The sequence below is a fragment of the Heteronotia binoei genome, chromosome 11 (assembly GCF_032191835.1).
Source record: "Heteronotia binoei isolate CCM8104 ecotype False Entrance Well chromosome 11, APGP_CSIRO_Hbin_v1, whole genome shotgun sequence".
Classification (NCBI taxonomy): domain Eukaryota; kingdom Metazoa; phylum Chordata; class Lepidosauria; order Squamata; family Gekkonidae; genus Heteronotia; species Heteronotia binoei.
In genome coordinates, this window is record NC_083233.1 from 84,358,797 (window position 1) to 84,380,002 (window position 21,206).

The window sequence follows — 21,206 nt, forward strand, 5'->3', positions numbered from 1 at the left end:
CCCGCAGGCTGCACCCTGCAACCCTTTCCAGAACATTCCCCAGGTCTGCAGCCACTTGCCTTTGATTGGCGGGAGAGACGAATGTGTGTCCTCTGTAGAAGAAGGACCCCAGCAGCCGGAGCCTGGGGAAATGGGAGGGCCAGAAGCCCACAATGGGAAACATTAACTGGCATTAAAAACAATAGGGATAAAATAGAGGCAGCCTTTGGAGTGAGGAGAGAACTGGAGGGGGAGGAAGAGAGGGACTCCTGGGCCTGCAAAGCAGGGGGAAGGGGGGTCCCTCCTGGTGGATTCCTGCTTACAGCAGAGCTGAAATGTCAGGGACTCCTAAGACAACCTTTCTGGAGGAAGCTGTGAGCCAAGAACAGAGGGGTCGCTCAGCAGCCCCAGCCGTCTCCGCAACCTCCAGGCAGGGCCTGGCATCCTCCCAGAGCTGCAGCTGACCTGGTGGCTTCAGAGGGTGGGCTCAGTGGCCTCCCACCCCAGCGAGGCCCGGCCTCCCTGGGCTGCACCCCCAAACCCCCAAGGATTTTGCAGCGCAGAGCTGGCGGCCCTAGGGAGAGTCCAAGGGGCCCCTTCGCAGGATCTGGAGAAGCCCCTCTGTGCTGAAGCCCCGCCTTTCCCTCTCCCAGTGTTCATGCTGAGCTGCAGCTTCCCCCGGAGACCGGACTTTGGGGAGGTGACGGTCCTGGGCCTGCACCCGGGGGGCACTGCCCGCTTCCACTGCCACCTGGGCTACGAACTGGAGGGGCCCGAAGTCCTGACCTGCATCAATGCCTCCAAGCCCCACTGGAGCCCCCCTGAGGCGGCCTGCGCAGGTAGGCAAAGGCAGGGGTTGGGGGCTGGGGGGGCCTGAGGCAGACAGCTCAGCATCTGACCAGGCCTCCTTCCCTTCTCTGGCTTCCCAGCCCCCTGTGGAGGAACAGTGCAGAATGCCACCCTTGGCCGCATCCTGGCACCCACCCACCTGCAGAACCACTCGGAGAGCCTGCTGTGCGTGTGGACCCTGTGGGCGCCCGAAGGGCAGAAGCTCCACCTCCACTTTGAGCGGCTGCTGCTGGGAGACAAGCAAAGGTGAGGGGGGGGGCTGACGCTGGCTGCTCTTGGTGCACCTGGGATCCAAAAAGGAGAGCGACCCACAGCTCTAGTCCCCTCTGGGCTCCCATGACTCCACCGGCACGTGCTCGCCTCTGCCCCATGGCTCTGTGCAACCTTCTATCCCTGAGCCCTGGCTGCAGGGCTGCCTCATTGCCCTTGAAGATGCTGGAATCTGTGGCTTCCCACGCAGGAGGAAGGAGAGATGCCTGGCCTCAGGTCTCAAGAGCAGGGAGAGTTGGCTGGCATCTTCCAACCTGTGAATGGTGAGGAGGTTTGGGCTGGACGCTGGGAAGAGCTTTCGGCCTGAAAGGCTGATGCCCCCACCAGACAGCTGCTGGACGGCTTTGATTAGCTGTGGGGTGGGTGGCTTAGTGGGGGCAGCTGGTGTGGCCTAGCAGTCAGAGGGTCAGACCAGGGCCTGCGGCTACTGGGTTCAAACCTCTGCTCCCCCACAGCACCAGGTGACCAGCCTCTCTGCCTAACCTATCTCACACAATTGTCACACAAAAGCCAGTTTGGTGTAGTGGCTAGGTGGGCCAACTCTTATCTGGGAGAACCGGGTTTGATCCCTCCCTCCTCCACATGCAGCTGCTGAGTGACCTTGGGTCAGTCACAAATTCTTGCCGTTCCCTCTCAGCCCTAGCAGCCTCACAGGGTGTCTGCTGTGGGGAGGGGAAGGAGATTGTAAACTGCCCTAGACTCCTTTGGGTAGTGACAGGCAGGGTATAAATCCCATCTCCTCTTCCTTCTCCTCCTCTTCTTCTTCTCTGGAGGATAAAATGCCAGAGAGGAGAATGAGGTGGGCCATTCCTTTGCCCCTTCAGCAAGACTGGCAGTTAGAGAGTTGGGGCAGGATCTGGGAGACCCCAGTATGAACCCCTGCTCAGCTCTGGAAGCTTGCTGGGTGGTCACACGCTGTCAGCCTACCCTACCTCACAAGGTTGTTGTGAGGTAAAATAGAAGAGAATGGTTGTGAGCCCCTTTGAGTCCCCACTGAGGAGGAGGAGGGCAGGGTGGAACTGAAGTAAGTGAACAAAAAAGATGTTTCTCTTTCAACATTCCCCCCGTAAGTCCTGGGTGCAGGCATTTCAGCCTCCCCCCCGCCCAGATAAGCCCAGATCAGCCTCCTCCGCTCTGCCTTCCCGAAATGGGCAACCGCCTGGCCTCCCACACAACAGAAGGCTCCATCCCACTTAGGAGGAGACCCGCACTGATGCTTAAGGAACATTAAAAACCCAGCCTGGAAACAGACAATAAAGCAGCTTTATGAGCTGTGCTGAAATGCAAGAGTAAAACACCTGTTTACGACTGCAGGAGACACGCGGAGCTGGTGAGAAGGAGTCTCTGTGCATGAAATTCCTCTGAAATAACATCTTTGTACAAGAGGCTATCAAGAAGCCCCCGGGAGGGGGGGGGCACACAGGACTGCTCAAGAAGTGTGTGGGGAAGGGTCAGTGTTGAGGGCATCTTCTCCTCTGGTTCCTTCCCTGCAGGATGGCCGTCTACAGTGGAGAGACCAACCGCTCCCTCGTCCTCTACGACTCCCAGCAGAGCAGCAGCCTGCCCTTCGAAGGGGTGATCAGCGAAGGCACCACCCTGCGGCTGGAGTTCCTGTCCGATGACCCCAGCACTGGCCCCGTGTTCAACATCCGGTTCGAAGGTACCTCTCCTTTCCCCTCGCCTGCTTTGGCGCTTGCTGGGTGCATTTCACGCCTGCCAGATTAACCATTAGGCCAACGGAGCACTGGCCTGTGTGCCCCACCCCGTTTCCCCTCTGCTTGCAGCCAGCAGCTGAACTGCTCTTTGCCCCACTTGCCTGGTGCGGCTGCTGCCGGCATCGTCACCAAGTTTGCCTCTCTCTGCTTTGTCAAAGAGGCTTTGGAGAAGGGGCTGCAGGCTGCAGTGGAGGCCATGGGTGGTGGGGTAGATACTCTGACACACACACCCCGGGGGTCTCCACAGGGTTTAATCTGGCTGAGCTCAGCAGATGAAGGCAGTTATTGCTGCTGCTCCTTCTCCAAGCCAGGCAGGAGCTCTGCTGGCCTTTTTCAATATGCGCCCCCCCCACCCCGACATTCAGCCTCTTGCTCTTGCCCTGGCTTCCTGGTGAGGAGGGAAGCTGGGCCATCTGATCTCAAGGAAGGGGAGAGGGGGGGCTACCTGGCAGGCCTCATTCCTGCACAGCCCATGAAGGATCCCCTGAAGCACTGGCTTGCTGACAACACTGGTCCTTTGGCCACACCAGCCCCCCCCCCCTCCACCATGTGGTTTCCTTCCTGAAGGGGGTGTTGGTGAAGGCACCATGACCATTGTCAGTCTTGCTTCACTGCCCGAGAGATCCAGTAATCTGTGAAGGCGGGGGGGGGGGGGGGAAGCAACAACCAAAGGCATTGCCGAGTGCCTGTCCAGCAGTTCCAGCTCCTCCCAAAAGTGTCCTTCTGAGGTCCCTTCCCAAGACGGCCTCCTTCCTCCAGCTCGCTGCAGAACTGCTTCTCTCCAGTTGGACTCTCCTGCAGCAGCCTTTCTGGCCGTCTTTTGGAAACAGCTCATAGCCATTAGCAAGCAGTCTGCTTAAAGCAAACACACAGAAAGGGGGGGGGGGGCGCCACGCCGTCAGGCTGGCTGCAAGACGTCTCCTGGGTTATCCAGTTTCCCTTCAGAGAGCCAGTTTGGTGGCCTGGGATCTCTTTCTTGATATCACTGGAGAGATCAGGAGGTATCTGGGCCTGAAGTCCCCTTCCTGAAACACCAGCTGCAGTTGGCTTGGCGTGAGGTGGGCACGGGGGAGGGCACAGCAGCCATCTCTCCACTGGGCCAGTAAGGGAGGCCCCCTGTGGGCAGAGTCCCTGCAAGTGCCTGGCTGGGGAGGGGCCCTTTGTGTTCTTCACCCTCCCCAGTCAGCAAGTGAGAAACCGTCTCCCTCCTTGGCTGCAGGCCCAGATTCTTGGCTCAATTACAGCTCCCGGCCCGGCTTTCTATTTTTGGTGTTCTCGTCACCCAGCTCCCCCGATCCCGGTGACAAGGCGGCTGCAGCTCTGAGCGATGGGCCCTGGGAGGAAGGCTTTCTCGGCAATGCTGGCCTCCGGCTGCGAATCCTGCCTCCTGCTTTTAATTAGCATGCAGTGGCTGGGTGGGTCAAGGGAGGGTGGGGTCTTTTGTTTCTGGGGAGGCTGAGAAGGGCAGCTTCCTTTCTGCTGCCATCTTCATCATTGCAAAGACTTCTGTCTGTGGAGCTGGCATCCAGCGACTCCTGTCCTCTCCAGCGAGGCAGAAGGGCTGTGCTGAGCAGGCAGGCCGGGGGAGCACAGAGATGGGGGAAGAGGGAGCCAGAGGGGGATCAAGTGTGTGTGTGTGTCCCCCCCCCCTGCCCGCTAGGGCTCCTCTTGTTGACACCCCCCACCTGGAGGTCTCAGCACTGGCTCCATGACCTCTCTCTGCGTTGGCTTCAACATTTCTAATCCTCACGCCCTGGCCACTGTTCCTTCCTTCCCCTAAGTATCAACCCCCTCCTTGCTCTTTCTCTGCAGAAGCTCCCCAGCTCTGGGACCCTCGTCCCTCTCTTTTTCTCTCCCACTCTCTCTGTGCCTCCCCCCTCCATTATGCCGACTCCCCCTCCCCAAATCCTCTCGGGTCTCTTGCCCACCAGCCCCTCCTCCACTCCCAAGTGTCAGCCACTGGGCCTCTGCCCCACAGAGGGGCCACCAAGCCTGCTGGGCAGAAAGGCTGCTTTGGGATGAGCTCAACTGCAGCCGGGCTCCTTCAGCACCTGCTAGCAGAAGGCAGCAGGAGGCGGCAGGAGGCAGCCTGGTTCCTGGGGGCAGTGAGCGGCAGAGTCCTGCAGGACCCTGGAGAGCTCCCTGCCTCCCCTCCTCTCCCCTCCCCACCACAGCAGGGATGCCAGGTCTCCAGGCCTGGAGCACAGTCTGGGCTGTAAAGTCCACTTTCCATGCCTGGGGGCTGGAGCCCTTGCAGGGTTGGCAAAGCGGTGGAATGAGGATGCTGGCGTCTCCCTGGATGAGTCTGAACCCCCTCCCCACCTTCCTCCCAGTGGACTCTGGAGCTGGGCCCCAGGCTGCCAGGGGCTGGCCTCACCTCAGCATCCCCTTCCAGAGCCCCCGGAGGCTGGGCCAGGACTCCACACCCGCCGGAGGCTTCAGAACACTGTTGGGGAAAGTGACCGTTAGGCATTAATTAAGCTGCATGCCGCCTCCTGAATCAACCCACTAATTACTAAATGATGTGTTATGCAGCACAGAAGAATTTTTAAGGGGAAAAACACTTCTCTATTTCAAGTTAGTTTATATGTAGGATGAGCGGCTACTGATTGGGGGGGGAGGGGAAGGGAGTGTTGCTCCTCCCCCTCCTTCATTGTCTCCTCCTCTCCCCCCCCCTAATTTCTGTCCTCCTGTTTCCTTTAAGCTTTCGAGAAGGGCCACTGCTACGAGCCGTACATTCAGAATGGGAACTTCACCACCTCTGACCCCACCTATAACCTTGGGGCAGTCGTGGAGTTTACCTGCGACCCCGGGCACTCCCTGGAGCAAGGGCCGGCCATCATTGAGTGCATCAACATTCGCGATCCCTACTGGAATGACACCGAGCCCCTTTGCAGAGGTGAATGCGGGGAGGGCTCTGAAAGGCCGAAGGACAGTGTTGCTGGGGTGGGGGGCTGCTGAGGTAAGCACACCTTGTCCCTAATCAGACCCCGCTCAGGGTCCATATCCAGGTCAGTCTTGTCTACTCAGACTGGCAGCGGCTCTGCAGGCTCTCAGGCTGAGGGGGTCTTTCCCATCATCTGTTACCTGATCCTTTTCAGTGGAGATGCTGATGGGGATTGAACCTGGGGCCTTCTGCATGCCAAGCAGAGACTCTGCCACTGAGCCACGGCAATAGAGATCACATGGGTGTAGCAGGCGATCTCACCTATGGCATGACCTTGAACTTGGACTTGCTCTACACACATACAGATCAAAAAGTCGAATGCTATTAGTGCCATGATTTGGGGAAGCTGTTTGCTGCTTAAGAAGAAAAAGACTGCAGATTTATACCCCGCTCTTCTCTCTGAATCAGTCTCAGAGTGGCTCACAATCTCCTTTATCTCCCTCCCCTACAACAGACACCCTGTGAGGCGGGTGGGGCTGAGAGAGCTCTCACAGCAGCTGCCCTTTCAAGGACAACTCCTGCCAGAGCTATGGCTGACCCAAGGCCATTCCAGCAGCTGCAAGTGAAGGAGTGGGGAATCAAACCCAGTTCAGCCCCCCCCCTTTTCACAGTTGGCTTACAGCAAACCTCTCCCCCCCCCCAGTGCTTTTCCTGATCCTGCTCAGCCACCAGGCTCTGATGCATTTAGGCCAGGTGGGGCTACCCAGCTCAGGGTGCCCTCGCCAACAAAGGGAAAGCTGCGTGGCTGTCAAAGGCCTACTCTGGGCTCTTGACCCTTCCCCTCAGTTCTGGGCAGTGGAGGAAGCTTAACGGCCCTCTCCTCAACCCAGAACCAAGGGGCTGAAATTAAATCGAAAGAGTTTCTGGCTCAACATTAGGAAGAACTTCCTGACCGTTAGAGCAGTTCCTCAGTGGAACAGGCTTCCTCCCTGGGAGGTGGTGGGCTCTCCTTCCTTGGAGGTTTTGAAACAGAGGCTAGATGGCCGTCTGACAGCAATGAAGATCTTGTGAATTGAGGGGGAGGTGTTTGTGAGTTTCCTGCATTGTGCAGGGGGTTGGACTAGATGACCCTGGGGATCCCTTCCAACTCTTCTATGATTCTAACAGGCTTCCTCCTTGGGAGCTGGTGGGCTCTCCTTCCTTGGAGGTTTTTAAACAGAGGCTAGATGGCCATCTGACAGCAATGAAGATCATCTGAATTTAGGGGGAGGTGTTTGTGAGTTTCCTGCATTGTGCAGGGGGTTGGACTAGATGACCCTGGATGTCCCTTCCAACTCTAGGATTCTATGATTCTTGCTGTTGCAGCCATGTGCGGAGGGCAGCTCTCCACTGCAGCAGGAGTCATCCTTTCCCCCAACTGGCCGGGGCCCTACGCAGAGGGAGAGGACTGCGTTTGGAGGGTCCACGTGGGAGAGGAGAAGCGCATTTTCCTGGACATTCAGTTGTGAGTATTGCCTGCCAGCTGGGGGGGGGGGCTTCCCCCTCACTTCTGGAGTGGGAGGCTCCACCTTCCCAGCACCCCCCTCCCTGGAAGGGCTCTATTTGCTTTTTGGAATTACATTCTGCTTCTTTGAAGCATGAAGCTCAGTAGAAAAACGCTGGAATCAGATCTCTGGATTGTAAAAAAACCCTTCTCATGTAGAGATGGCTGGCTTCCAGAGGCTTCTTGGAACAGTGAGGCTTCCCTTCTTTTCCTGAACTTTGTCAAAGAAGGTGCCTCTGCACTGCCTCCCACACCCTAGTCACAGGATCAGGGCCTCAGAGAGGCGGCCATTGTCCACAAGGAGGTCAACTGGACCTCGCCAAATAAGGGGCCTCCAGAAGAAGATGCTCAGCTGGCAAGCAGGTGAACCAGATCTGTGGGCCACAGGAGTAAAAGGATCCCCGAGAACAGGCAGGCTGATGAAATGGTGCTGCCCCAGCTGAGAGGCATGCAGCTGCATTCCTGAGTTACCTTCCAGGGCAGCCCCATGCGGAGCAGACACTGTAGTAGCCCTGTCCAAAGGTCACAGAAAAAAGGCTCATCAGCATGGTCAAGGCAAGGAGAGCTTTTGAGCCCGATAAAATGGAGAAGCACCACCCTGACTCTCAGACAGGAAGGCTGGGTCCAGAAGCACCCCCAGACTCAGCACTGCTAAATGCAACAAAACGTGGGGGGCGGTCTTCCACCCAGGCACAGGTCAAAGCCAGGCCTGCTGTGCTTCAGCAGTGTGTTGCCCATGCATGCCCTGCTTGAAGGGGCACACCCCCACACGGCCTCAGGGGGCCTCTGCACTCAGATCCTGCATTTACTTGGGGGACTGCGCAGCTCTTGGCGGCAGCCTGTCAAAAGCCGCATGTGCTGTTTTAGGAAGTGAAGAGAAAGGCAGAACAAATGGCCATTTGCTTGCAGTGTGATCCTTCAGCCGGAAGAACAAATGAAACAGCGGCTTGTTTTCATGCCCCAGCAGTGGACCTGAGATCGAGTTCTGCACACAAACAAGCCTGGGTGCTAGGAAAGGAAATCAATTCTCAGGCAGGCAGGCAGGCAGGCGGGCTGAAGCTGGGACTCCAGGAGAATAAACGTCTCATCTCCTACCTGGCTCTTCTCACCTCTCTTGAAGCCCTGCAGTCTTAACCTATGCACATGTCAACTTGTGTGTGTGTGTGAACAGTTCTATTTAATGGGCACACGCCCTGGTTTGCACTCTGATCCAGGGGCTGTGAGGGCTGGGGGGAGGTCTAGGTGGGCAGCCGTGTTGGTCTGAAGCACAAAGTCAGAGGCCAGTGGGCACCTTTAAGACCAGCAGAGTTTGAGTCAGGGTGTCAGCTTTCGTGTGCAGGCGCACTTCCGCAGAAGGTATGAAATGGGAATGGACTCTTACACATCTTATATGTCTTACATATAGCGGGTGGGCAGTAAAATGAGTGTACTCTGCACAATGAAGTGTGCATCCCTTTCTGGCTTCCAAGCAAGGAGGGGGAGTGTGTGTCTTTGTTTCCCCTGCCCGGGCAGCTGCAGAGCTGGGAGAGAACTGGCCAGAGAGAAGAGTAGCCAGACTGTTGTGCTGGTCTGAAGGATGTGGCCTCTTCTCTCCTGCTGCCTGAGGCTTTGGACCCCAGCCTGAAGACAGTGGGGGGGGGGGGAGGAGCTGGCCTCTGAGGGGGGTGTCACCAAGTGGCTTTTGCAGCCACCCCCTCGCACGGCTTCACACCCAGATTCTCCTCCTGCCTAGCTGCTCCCACGGAGTGAAGCCGTGTGAGGTGGGCCCCAGTCGAGGGGCTGCAGCCAGGCAAGTCCAGACACGGCAGGAGGGACTCTGCAGCAGAGGAGCCAGGATGTAGCCTTCTGTGGGCAGGTGGTGGCAGGCTGTGCCTGGGTAGGCCACTCACTCATGCCATTGGGTGCCTTTCCCTGATCAGGGGCTGTGGCCAGAATGTCCTTGGGAACTGGCCAGCAATGCATGCGCCGTGGCAGAGCCAGCAGCCTAGTTCTGTTGCAGCTGGTGGGTGGAGGGGCTCTCTCTGCCCCCCAAGGCCTCCCGTCTGGAATTCCCCTGTGTGGAGGATGGCTTCCCCCTCCCTCGTGGCAGCCGAAGCAATCCGCTCTGCTCATTAAAGCTCCTTCTGGAATCCGTGAGGAGAGTTTTCAAGTTGGAGGAAGAGGAGGGGCTCTGCCTTCCCAAAGGGGCGGCCCAGTGGACCTCAGGGAGGGAGCCAAGCAGTGTCCTCCTGTCACAAACACATCCCCCCCCCCAAGTCCCACAGAAGTGAATGGCAGCATCACAAGAGCTCCTGCCCTGGCACCTTCCAATGAAGGAGCTTGCAAAAGAGCTTTGGTGGAAGAGGCAGTGGCCGGGGAACAGGGTTTCTTCCTGACCAGCCCCTGAGGCTGGAGGAAAGCTCTCCTCAACCAGCAGGGCCACCAACATTGTTCTTCGGCTCCTGCCCTCTGAGCAGATACAAAACCCAGTTTGCATCCAGCGGTGCCCTGACGACCAACAAGGAGGCTTCATTCTGGGTCTAAGGAGGCACCCAGACGCCGCTGGCCACAAGCTTCATTCTGGGGCTTCAGCCGGGACAGCTGCTACCTCCCCCCCCCCCCCACTCCCAGCCCCGTCCCGCAGGCTCCCTTGCTCAGAAAGACCCCCCCCCCCCCAAGCTGGAGAGGAGGGCGCCTCCTCTCAGCTCTGGCTCTGGCTCCGGCGAGAGGAAATAACTGGCGGGAGGGGGGAGGCTGGACCCCGGGCCGGCCCGCGCAGATGCCTCCGGCTGCCTCTCTGGCTGGCCTTGGCAGCTTCTCAGCTGGTCGCTGCTGGGGCAGTTCTGCTTTCAGCAGCACTTTGTGACCCGCAGGAGGCCTGGGGAGTTGGGGCGGGCGCGGGGGGAGCCTCACCTGCCTGGAAGCGCCCCAGCCCAGAGCGGCCCGGGCTGCTTCCTTCGGCGGCCACGCACTCAGGCGCGGAGGCGACGCGACCCCTCTTCTCGGCTCTCCTGCACCGGCCGCCGGTTTGCATTGCTGGGAGAACAGCGCCCTCTACGGGCCAGCAGGAGCTCAGCGGGGAGGGATCTCTGAAACCGGCGCGGGTCTGGGAAAGAAGGCTCCTTGCGCGCTGAGCGGGGTTTTGGCGCTTCTTCCTCGCCTGTTTTCAGCAGCCCTTGTCTAGAGAGCATCCATACGCTGTTCTCCGCCCTTCCCACTTCTGCTTCTCTGCATTCTCTTTCCATAACGATTGCAGTCAAAATGCACCTTTTTTGGTACTCTCTCTGTGTGTGTCAATTTGTATGGGTTCCTCCCACGTCAGCACCATTTTCTTGGTTCTTCTGCAGCTGCAGCTTCCCCCTCTTCATTCCCTGGAGGGCTTTGGGCAGACTTCTGAAAAAAAAGAGAAACTGGGAGACCACTAGAGAGTTAGGGTTAGAGCCACTCTAATAATCTATTGCAACAGTGTGCAGGTTTCTAGAGTTCATTTTTCAAAAGTAAGTCTGTATGTCTTTTTGTTGTGGAGTTATAAAGGGAAAGGTGCAGGCTGCAGATTTTCCTCTCCTGACTTTACAAGAAAGGGAATTAAAATGTGCTTTGGAAAAAAAAAAGCTGGGAACCAGGGAAAAGTTACAATAGATAGTGAGAACAAACCCAGGCTGAAGCCAGGCAACACCCACTGCGAGCAGGGTAGGCTGGCCAGTGACGTGACAGGGAGAATCTCTGGTGGACTGCTGGCAGCCAGGAGCTCTGCAGGGGCCACGTACCCCTCAGATGGGGCTTCCAGTCCACCCAAGCAGTGTTGCTGCTGGAGGCGGTGGGTGAAGTCATGTGCACTGGTGGCCTCACTGGCCAAGTGAGAGCAGCCTGTTGCCTGCAGAACTGGCACGTGGGGCTGACGGGATGTCCCAGAACCAAGGCCTGGGCTGGCAGTTCTTTCTAGAGCTCCAAACAGAGGACTCCTTGACCATGTCCCCTTTAAGCTGCAGAGTCTTGTGAGCAAACATTCTACTTTGTGAGCTGCTGGCATTAAAGTGGGGAGCTACTGTTCTGGGGTCATCCTTCCTGAGCTAAGACAAAAAGGTGTGAGCTGGAGGCTAAAAATCGGGGAGCTGGCTCACGCCAACTCAGCTCCTGACACCCTTCTGGAAACGCCCATCGCTGAGTCTCCCAGCCCAGGAGCAGCCAGCCAGCCAGCCCTCACACGCTCCTTCGGGCAAGAGCCCTCCTGAGAGCCTGCTTTTTGCCCTGGCAGTCTGAACCTGAGCGACAGTGACATCCTCACAGTCTACGATGGCGACGACCTGACCACCCACATCCTGGGGCAGTTCCTGGGCAGCAGTGGCCCCCAGAAGCTCTACTCCTCCTCGCCAGACCTGACCATCCAGTTCCACTCTGACCCAGCAGGGCTCTTCTTTGGGAAAGGACACGGCTTCATCATGAACTACATTGGTGGGTGAGCCTGGGGCACACGGGCTGCAGTGCCCAGCTGGGAGGGAGGGGCGGGCATGGGAAAGGTGAGAGCAGAACTGCAGAGGGCCTTTCCCCCTCCAGAGCCTCTCTGCTTTTGCCTTTCTTCTTCACACAGCAGACTCGCTGGTCCCTGCTATGCCCTGCTGTTGGCACTCCGCATGCTTGCCAGGGTGGGGGCTGAGACAAACAACCATCCCACCATGGGGCTAAGTTCCCCCAAGCTCTCTGCATCCTTCTTGACTATGCTGAGGATTTCATTTGGGAGCTGTCATCAAAACTTTGACTCTCTCTGTGAAAACAGACCCTCTACACTTTGGGTAGCCAGCCTCCCGGTGCAGCCTGGAGTTCTCCTAGAATTACAACCCATCTCCAGCTTACCTGGAGAAAACATCTGCTTCAGAGAGCAAACCCTCTGCTAACCCTAGATCTCCTCTCCCATTTCGCAGGCACTGTCCCCAAATGTCCAGGGATTCCCAACCCTGCCTGCACAGGAGCACATGCACACTACGAAGCCCGCGTGGACGCCCCCAGGGCCAGCAACTGGGCCCTCTCAGCCCTTTGGCAGCTGCAGACCCCCCCCCCCCCAGCGCAGAGTTCCTTCCTTCTGACCCATTTTTATCCACAGTTAAATCACATTTTCATTTCCCTCTTCCCAGCCACGCTGGTCTTAACAGTCTGCCGCTTAACCCTCTTGTATCAGGAGCTTAGAATATTGTGCACTTTCTGTGACATCAGAGAAGTGCAGCCAATAGCTGAAGGCATCGTTTATCATAAGATGCTGCTGCTGCTCGGCAGCAACACACTGAAGCAGGTAAAATGTTATCATTCATTGGGGCAGTTAGACTGGAGTATGCACGGAGTATGCAAGCTTTAGAGAGTCACAGGGCTCTTCATTTTCTCTAATGGCACATCTTATATAGCTGCTACTGTCTACTGGGCAGCTGTAGGGCAGCCATTTGCTGCATCTCCTTGGCCACAAACACACCGGGAGCTGTGAGTTCCTCACAGGAGGTTTCTTTCCAACTGCAGAAGTGTCCCGGAATGACTCTTGTTCAGACCTGCCAGAAATTCAGAATGGCTGGAAAACCACGTCCCACACGGAGCTCGTGAGAGAGGCCAAAATCACCTACCAGTGTGATCCAGGATATGACATCGTGGGGAGCGACACCCTCACCTGCCAGTGGGACCTCAGCTGGAGCAGCGACCCCCCTTTCTGTGAGAAAAGTACGCGCTTTGCCACCCGCGGGCCTGAGCCTGGCCTCAAGTGGGCTTGCTCCTGATGGCTGCTGCTGCCACCACCTCACTCCCCCCCCCCCCAGGTTGCACTCTCTCCTTCCCACCTGCACAGCTCGGCCCTTGAGGGCAGCCAGGTGCCCTTTGCCTGGCCGGGCTCTCCTGGCAGAGAGAGAAAGGCCTTTCCTGTCCCCTACCACCTGATCCTGTTCTTCCCAGAGAGGCCGCTTGGGATTGGCAGTGCTGGAGCCCCACCCACTGAGCCACGAGGGTACCTCATCCACCACTCACTCCTGCTTTTTGGACAGGAGCCTGGGGGTGCAGTCTCTGTGCTAAGAAAAGCTCCAGAGAGCCAGTTTGGTGTAGTGGTGAAGTGTGGGGGCTCTAATTTGGGAGAACCAGGTTTGATTCTCCACTCCTGCACTTGCAAATGCTGGAGTGGAGTGACCTTGGGTCGGCCACAAGTTCTCATAGAACTGTTCTGCTCAAGAGCAGTTTCTGTCAGAGCTCTCTCAGCCCCACCTCCCTCCCAGGGTGTCTGTTGAGGGGAAGGGAGGGGAAAAGAGAGTGGAAGCAGCTCTGAGGCTCCTTTGGGTAGTGAAGGGCGGGGTATGCAGAGCTTTTTTTTTTAGCAGGAACGCACAGGAACACAGTTCCGGCTGGCTTGGTGTCAGTTCCGGCTGGCTTGTTATCGAGGTGAGGCCCAATATGCAAAAGAGTTCCTGTTGGTCTTTTTCTACCAAAAAAGTCTGTGTGAAACCATGGTGATGTCAGGGAGTATGGCCTAATATACAAATGAGTTTCTGCTGGGTATGAATCCAGTCTCTTCTCTTATGTACTGCGTGTTACGGAACACTGGAATAGAGGAGGGGGCGTGGCTCAGTGTTTGGCGTGCAGAAGGTCCCAGTTAAAAGGACCAGGTGGGAGGTAGTGAGATAGATCCCGTGACTTCCAGGTGGGCAACTGGGACATGAACCAGCTCCAGGGCTCCTTGTGTGCCTGTGAGGATGGTAGAAGAATTCTGCTGCTGTGACTGCTTCCCCCTCTGCCTGCCGGGCCTGCTGCAGCTCCTCCCAGCCCAGGAAAAGCAGCAGAGACCTGTCCCCACAAGGCCTCCTGCTGCTCTTGCTGGTTTCCCCCTCTGCACCCATGAAAGGGTCTTGGACGTCCTCCCCCACTCCTGCTGGCTCAGCAAGGAGGCATATCAGGAAATGCCCCCCACCCTGAATGGAAGCTGCCAAGGGGAGGGGGCAGGCCAGAGGGAAGTTTTTCTTTTTGCTAATGCAGGCAGCAGCACACCTGGACCCAAGAAGAACAGGAACGGGTCTTCTTCCCTTGGAAGAGTTTCTGTTGCGGGGGGGGGGGGGTGAAGGAGGACAGGGGGTGAGGGGGAGAGAGGCATCTCCTCCCCACAGACCTCTAGGGACTAATCTAATTCCATCTCAGGCTGCTCTGTGTGTGTCAGTGTGGAAAAGGGGGCATGCATCTGACACAGCAGTGCGTTTTTCGGTGAGCCCGGGAGGGGAATTTGTGCAAGAGAGCTGCAATGCCATGAAGGAGATGGTCGTGAAAAGTGGCAGAGGGCAAGGAAAGGGACTTCCCAGCTGACTGCGGGTCGTTGAAAGAGACGCATCAGCCTCCTGGATGTCAAGAAAGACATCAAAATTACAGTTTTAAAAACAAGAAGAGCAGGCGGGGGGAGAGAAAGAAAAGAAACCCAGGTGAGCCAGATCTCAGGAGTTCAGCAGAGTTAGTACTGGGACAGGAGACCCCAGAAGAATGCCCGGTCCCCCTCCTGACGTGGAGCCCTCTCTCTCGCCTTGAGAACCCTGCATGGTGGGCACAAATCAGCTGTTGAAATAACCCCCCACCCCTCCCCTCGCCGGTGTATTTTGCCACTGCTGCTCTAGGTTTGTGGCGGCAGAAGTGGACTCCTGGGCCTCAGAGAGCCGGCTCCTGACATTTCTAAAGAAGGCTTTGAGGGGGCTGAATCTTTCCTGGGCTTGTTCACCAGGACCTGCGCTCCTCAGAGACATCTAGTGGCGGCTTGAGGGAAAACACCAAGAGGCAGCAATAGACTCAGTGTGGCTCCGGGCATAGCAGGCGGCTGGTTTGAAGTCACACGGGGCGTGTCTAATTTGGCCTAGGCCACTGCCTAGTTTGCCCAGTGACAGGGCCAGCCCTGGGTGAGAAAGGCCCTTCCCTGCCATTTTGAGTAGACAAGGGCCAGAGGGGAGGGGAGGTCTGATTCAGTCCAAGGCAGCTTTGTGTGCTCCTGGCTGAGAAAGAGAAAGGAAGCCTGGGCAGGCCGAGGCCCCACAGAGCACCGCAGGAGGGGAGGGGGTGGGGTCTGCCTGGCTGTTGTTCTGGGCAGTCCAAGCCAAGGAGGCTTCTCAGAGGGCCCCACAGAACGGAGGAGGCTGGCAAGGCACAGCCTGGGCCTCCTGTGAACATTCTCCAGGGGGAACAGGAGCGGGGGGATTGATTCCCTGCTGAGTTCAAGCGAGGCCCAGACCATGCCTTGGGGGTCTTGCTGCCAGTGCACCCCACCCCCCGTGCCGCCAGGGCTCCAGGCCTCGCAGCAATTCCAGGGTTGCTCTAAGCTGCCTTGTAGGGGAGTTGGGGGACACCAGCTCACCTTCTCAGAAAGTCCCATTTGAGGAGCCTGGATTGAGCGTGAAGCGGCTGAGCTGAGCCTGGAGGCTCCTCCCCTCACCTGCAGCTGGGCAGGCTCCGCCTCCTTGGCTTTTGGTCACATGATCCAATGTTCCCTCTAAGCTGTGGAGTCTTATGAGCAAAAATTCTACTTGGTGAGCTCCTGGAATTAAAGTTGTGAGCGAGCAATTTGGCTTCTGCATCAGTTAGTTTGCTCTGGAGCCATCCTTGAGCTGAGACAAAAATGTGTGAGCCAGAGGTTAAAAAACTGGGAGCTAGCTCACACTAACTCAGCTTAGAGCGAACACTGCTCTCATCTGATTTCAGGGCTTCAGAAGGGTTAGAAACTGATCTATTGCCAAACTCTGCAAAACCTGATTTTGTTTACTTACTTTTTTTGTTCCTTCATTTATACACCCCTTTCTCCCCAGCGGGGACTCAGAGTGGCAGACATCGTTGTCTTCTCTGCTTTACCCTCCCAGCCGCTTTCTGAGGGTCTTGTAGGCTAAACTGAAGACAAGGGCCATAGTCTGCTTTTTAGAATGCACATCTCTACAGATGTTAAGTACATCTTAATCAATCCAGTGACTGATCTGTTCATGTGAGAAAAATCCACAAAACCTGATTTCACTTAACATGATCGATAAGCAGAAATAGGAATGTTAACAGCCCATTATATTTCTATGCAGGCAAGTGGACGACTCAAGACACTCTGGTTGTTGTGTGGCTTGTGCTGCCCCAGTGAGTGCTGGGTTTGGTTTCACAGGAGTGCTGGAAGAGGCAGCAGCCGTTGACTGTCCTTTCCCCAGGAGTGTTTGATGGAGAGCACCGTTCAGAGTGCTGCATATTTACTGGAGGAGATGGAGCTCCACCCTCTGTTCCTTTACTCCAAAAGTGGCGGCTGTATCCTTCTGGGGCCAGGCCCTGGTGTCCTTCGGGGCAGAGCCCTCTGCTGCTGCCCAGTGACCCTCCTTGCCTCTCCTCCTCCAGACTGACGCTGTATGTTTCTCTCCTAGTCATGTACTGCACAGACCCCGGGGAGGTGGGGCACTCGACCCGCCTGATCTCTGATCCGGTGCTGCTGGTGGGGACCACGATCCAGTACACCTGCAACCCGGGCTTCGTGCTGGAAGGCAGCTCCCTCCTCACTTGCTACAGCCGAGAGACGGGGACCCCCATCTGGACCTCCCGGCTCCCCCACTGCGTCTGTACGTTCGCGTCCTGCCTCTGCCGCTTCTTTGGCCCTTTCTGGCTCCCCCATGTAGCATAGGCCTCTCCCCTATGGAAGTGGGGCAATGAAGGAGGGCCACTGGGGATTTCTACCCTGAACTCCTCAAGGGCCTGCTTGGCCTGGCACTGCTGGGGACCTGGGGAGGGGGAAGAGGTCTGAGCCCCCCCCCCCCCCCCGCTCATGAGCAAAATGCCCAGCAGCATCTGAAGATCCTTCCCGGTAGTGGACGGGCTAGCCCCACAGCAGGCCTCGTAAGGAGGGCTCCTCTGAGGCCACTGCTGCTGCCCTCACAGCCACTGCCCCTGTTTAGTCACTTTGCCTTATAGCCACTGAGCCCCCCCCCCCTCCTCCGTGTGCTTGTATCGCCCCCCTCTGAGTTTGCCTTCTAATTTTGCATTTCCTGTCACACTGCCCTAGCCAGGAGTTTTGAATTCTAGGATGGGGTGGTGATGGATACCGATGAATCCCCTAGTTTTATAGACCCCTGTCCTGCCCCCCCCCCCCAAAGCTCCCAAGTGCTTTTCTTTGCACTAAGCAGCTGAGGGCCAGAGTGCTGCAGACCCTAATCTGGAGAGTGGCAGACCCTAATCTGGAGAGCTGGGTTCGATTCCCCCTTCCTCCTCCACATGCAGCCAGCTGGGTGACCTTGGGCCAGTCTCAGTCCTCTCAGAAGTCTCTCAGCCCCGCCTCCCTCTCAAGGGGCCTCTTGTGGGGAGAGGAAGGGAGGGCGAACAGAAGGTGCTTTAAGACTCCTTTGTGTAGTGAAAAGCAGGGATAAACATGAACTCCCCCTTCTCCTCCTCTTCTTCCTCCTTTCTGCTCTTTTCCAGCTTTGCTACCCCCAGTGTGCAGCCTTCCCAGCTTTGCCACATAAACAGATGACTGTGTGGCCCCCCTCCCCATCTGGCTTCCTCTGTGCCCACCTGTGGGACTTTGCCCCCCTCCGCCCCCGCCCAAGGCAGAGGGAGCAGCTGGCCAAGGGGCAGGCAGGGCTGACGGGAGTCTCTTTCTTTCCAGCCGAGGAGTCCCTGGCCTGTGACAACCCCGGCTTGCCCGAGAACGGCTACCAGATCCTGTACAAGCGGCTCTACCTGCCCGGCGAATCGCTGACTTTCGTGTGCTACGAGGGCTTTGAGCTCCTGGGCGAGGTCACCATCAAATGCATCTTGGGGCAGCCCTCCCACTGGAGCGGGCCCCTCCCTGTCTGCCGAGGTACCTCCCTCTGGAAGGAGGGGAGGGGAGGGGAGGGGGGGCTGCCAGCCCCACACTAACCCACCTGTCCTTCTCTTCCAGTGAATCAAGACAGCTTTGAACACGCTTTGGAAGGTGAGCCACACTGAGGCCTGCTGCCTCGCGGGGGGGGGGGGGGAGGCGCCCTGCTGGGTTGAACTTCCTTTAGAGCAAGAAGCCTTGGAGATTCCTGCCCTCACTAGAGCCAGGGCTGTGGGTTGCTGTGGGGCCACCCCTCCCAAGAGGGCAGATTGGAAGGACAGCTGCCCTGGCATGGCCCCCCCCAGGGAAAGGAGGAGGAGGAGGAAGTCTCTCTCCCCCCCTCCCCCGGCCAGGGATGGTGCTGAGCTTGGGAGCAGGCCCAGGCCTTCTGCTGCTGCCCAGGAGGAAGGGGGGGGGGAGCCAGTGTGATGTAGTGGTGAAGTGCACAGACTCCTATCTGGGAGAACCCGGTTGGATTCCCCACTCCTCCACTTGCAGCTGCTGGGATGGCCTTGGGTCAGCCAGAGCTCTTGCAGGAGTTGTCCTTGAAGGGGCAGCTGCTGAGAGAGCCCTCTCCAGCCCCACCCACCTCACAGGGTGTCTCTTGTGAGAGAGGAAGATATAGCAGATTGTGAGCCGCTCTGAGACTGATTCAGAGAGAAGGGCGGGGTATAAATCTGCAGTCTTCTCCTCCTCCTCCTGCAAAAAGCAGAAATGCCAGGGCAGGGGCAGAACTTCACCCAGGGATCCTGCCTGCAGGAGGCTCACCAGAAATGAGGCCCTTCTCAACCTCCCAAGGAAGAGAGGCACCTCCCTGCCTCCAGGGCCTTCCAGGGAGGAAGCTCTTGTGCATGTGTATGTGCGGGGGGGGGGGGGGGGACTCCCACATCTGCAGCTCCTGGGCCACCTTCTCAAGGGCGGGGAGGCTTCCTCCGGCCTGCAGGGTGCAGTGGAAGGCAGAGAAAGGCCTCCTGCTCCTCTTCCCAGGCTCCCCCCACTTTGGGTCTCCAGGGGAGGGAGGGGGAGAGAACTGGGCACCTGACCCCTGCCTTTCTTGCTCTCTTTAGTAGCCGAAGCTGCTGCCCAAACCTCCTTGGAGGGGGGGAACATGGCTCTGGCCATCTTCATCCCTGTCCTTCTCGTCTCCTTGCTGCTGGGCGGAGCTTACGTCTACCTCACCAGGTGAGTCTGAACAGGGGGGGGGGCAGATATGGGGGAGAAAGCTGGGCCACCACTGTGGGGATCCCCCCCTCCCGCCAGCAGCTCCTCTTGTGTTCTTCCAATCCCATGAGGCCGCCTGCCTCTCCAGTGGCACAGCCTGGAGCTCCCCCCCTCCAGCTTCTTCTTCGTGATGTGATGATGCACCTCCTTGTGGCCTTGTGCTTTGGGGGGGGGCAATCTGGGCCTGCCTCAGCCATGGGGCTGAGCTCGGTGTCGTCAGAATCCTTCCCCATATTTGGTGCAGCAGAACCAACCATTTCCTGGGGGGGGGGTGCGGGGAGCACACAGCTGCACTGTCCCTGCTGCAGCGACTCTCCCCCCCCCCCCGGTGGCTTCTGGTCCTGCTGGCCTGACGTCTTTCGCGTCTGTCTGTCCGTCCACAGGTGTCGCTACTCATCCAGCCTGCGCCTGCCCCTCATGTACTCGCATCCCTACAGCCAGATCACCGTGGAGACGGAATTCGACAACCCCATTTATGAGACGGGGGTGAGCGGCTTCCCACTGGGGGCTCAGGCCTCCCCCCAACACAGCTCCTGCTGCTGCTGCTGCTGCAAAACTCCTGCCCGGCCCCAAGGCACAACCTGATGCTTCTGCCACCAAGGCTGGGCAACTTCTTCTGGATGAGGAGAGCAGAGCAGCTGGTCCCTCCCTGGTTCTCCGACATGCACTTCCAGGGGGAAAGTTCTGGCCAGTTCTTGCAGCTCAGTAGTTGAAAATGGACTGCCTGGCCCTGTGGTCTTGTCCCCCTCCCTTTCGACAGCGACAGCCTCCCCCCTCCCATTGCTTTCTTGATGGAGTTGTTGGGCCTCCTCCCTCTTTTCCTTCCTGCTGCCTTCCACTTTTCCTAGCATGGCTGCCTTTTCCAGTGAGGGCTTTTCCGCAGCCTCATTTTCCTCACTTGTGTGTTCCTGTTGGGGTTTTTGGGGGGGGTTGGGGGGGGGTCTGTTCTGCACAGGTTTTGCTGCCCCTGGTGTCTGATTCTACATTTCACTGCTTTCTGTCCCTGCGGTTTAAATCTGCAGAGAGAGGTGCCGGACATAAAGTGGTGTGATATTGAATTGGCCACTGGAGGAAGCACAACATGTGCAAAATGGGGCTAAAACCTCGAAGCAACAGACACACAAACCAGGAGAATGAGAATGTAGGGGGGAAAAACCCCGCCCCGTCTTGTCTTCTCACAATGGACCAAAGTGGAACAGCCTCTGTTTGGTCATTGCAGCTTCTCGGGAGAGTCCAGGCTTGACAGAGCTTTTCTTTCTCCCCAGGAAACACGAGAATATGAAGTGTCCATCTGAAGCCGGCCACTGGGACCTTTCCATCCAGCCGCAGCTGTGCTCTCCTCTCCCAGGATTTCCATGGTGCTTAGCTGGCACCCTGGGCCTACTGATCCTTCCCCTTCTGGTCCATCTTCTCCCTTCTGAACGCAACTCCAACTGCATCCCAAGTCTCACCTGTGGGCAGCGGCGGCAGCTGCTCTGCCCGGCTCTGGCTTGCTGAAGTCTGCTCAGCGGTGCCCCTCCAGCCTGGCTGCATTAAAAGGAACCGGCTCTTCTTTTCCATGTTGTTGAGTGAGAAAGGTGGCTCTGGAAGCCAGACATAGCTGGCCCGATGGCCCCTCTGCCAGCAACAGCTGGGCAGCCCCTCTCCATCAAGCTCTCCTGCTGCTCAAGAGTCCTTGGTGCCACCCGTGCCCTCCTTGGGATTTGGCAGTGGTGCCAGCTAGAAAGGTCACCAGGATTCATGTCCAATTAGAAGCCCATGAGGCTGAGGAGAGAAGCAGCGGTCAAGACAGGGAAAGCACCATGAAGCTTCCTTCTCCCATTTCTTGTGACTTGTGGATGTCAAACAGAACAATCAGCTCTGTGGGCTGGGCAACTTGGTCAGGAAATACAGAGCAGAGTGCCTGCCCTGGGGAACAGAACCATCCCGTGACTTCAATCCATTTTTACTCCCAGCCAG

The 21,206-nt window shown here is 57.6% G+C and overlaps 1 protein-coding gene across 1 annotated transcript in view; it reads left to right on the forward strand.

Annotated features, from left to right (window-relative positions):
• Positions 1 to 20,638, forward strand: part of SEZ6L (seizure related 6 homolog like) — a 29,392-nt gene extending 8,754 nt beyond the window's left edge. The window contains exons 5-17 of the mRNA XM_060249190.1: positions 633 to 818; positions 909 to 1,074; positions 2,592 to 2,758; positions 5,518 to 5,712; positions 7,066 to 7,204; positions 11,478 to 11,674; positions 12,725 to 12,919; positions 16,600 to 16,791; positions 17,832 to 18,026; positions 18,108 to 18,140; positions 19,094 to 19,208; positions 19,631 to 19,733; positions 20,513 to 20,638. Coding sequence (XP_060105173.1) covers positions 633 to 818; positions 909 to 1,074; positions 2,592 to 2,758; positions 5,518 to 5,712; positions 7,066 to 7,204; positions 11,478 to 11,674; positions 12,725 to 12,919; positions 16,600 to 16,791; positions 17,832 to 18,026; positions 18,108 to 18,140; positions 19,094 to 19,208; positions 19,631 to 19,733; positions 20,513 to 20,542 — 1,913 coding nt within the window. The 3' untranslated portion in view covers positions 20,543 to 20,638. The remainder of the gene's footprint in view (positions 1 to 632; positions 819 to 908; positions 1,075 to 2,591; positions 2,759 to 5,517; positions 5,713 to 7,065; positions 7,205 to 11,477; positions 11,675 to 12,724; positions 12,920 to 16,599; positions 16,792 to 17,831; positions 18,027 to 18,107; positions 18,141 to 19,093; positions 19,209 to 19,630; positions 19,734 to 20,512) is intronic.
• The last annotated feature ends 568 nt before the right edge of the window (positions 20,639 to 21,206 follow it).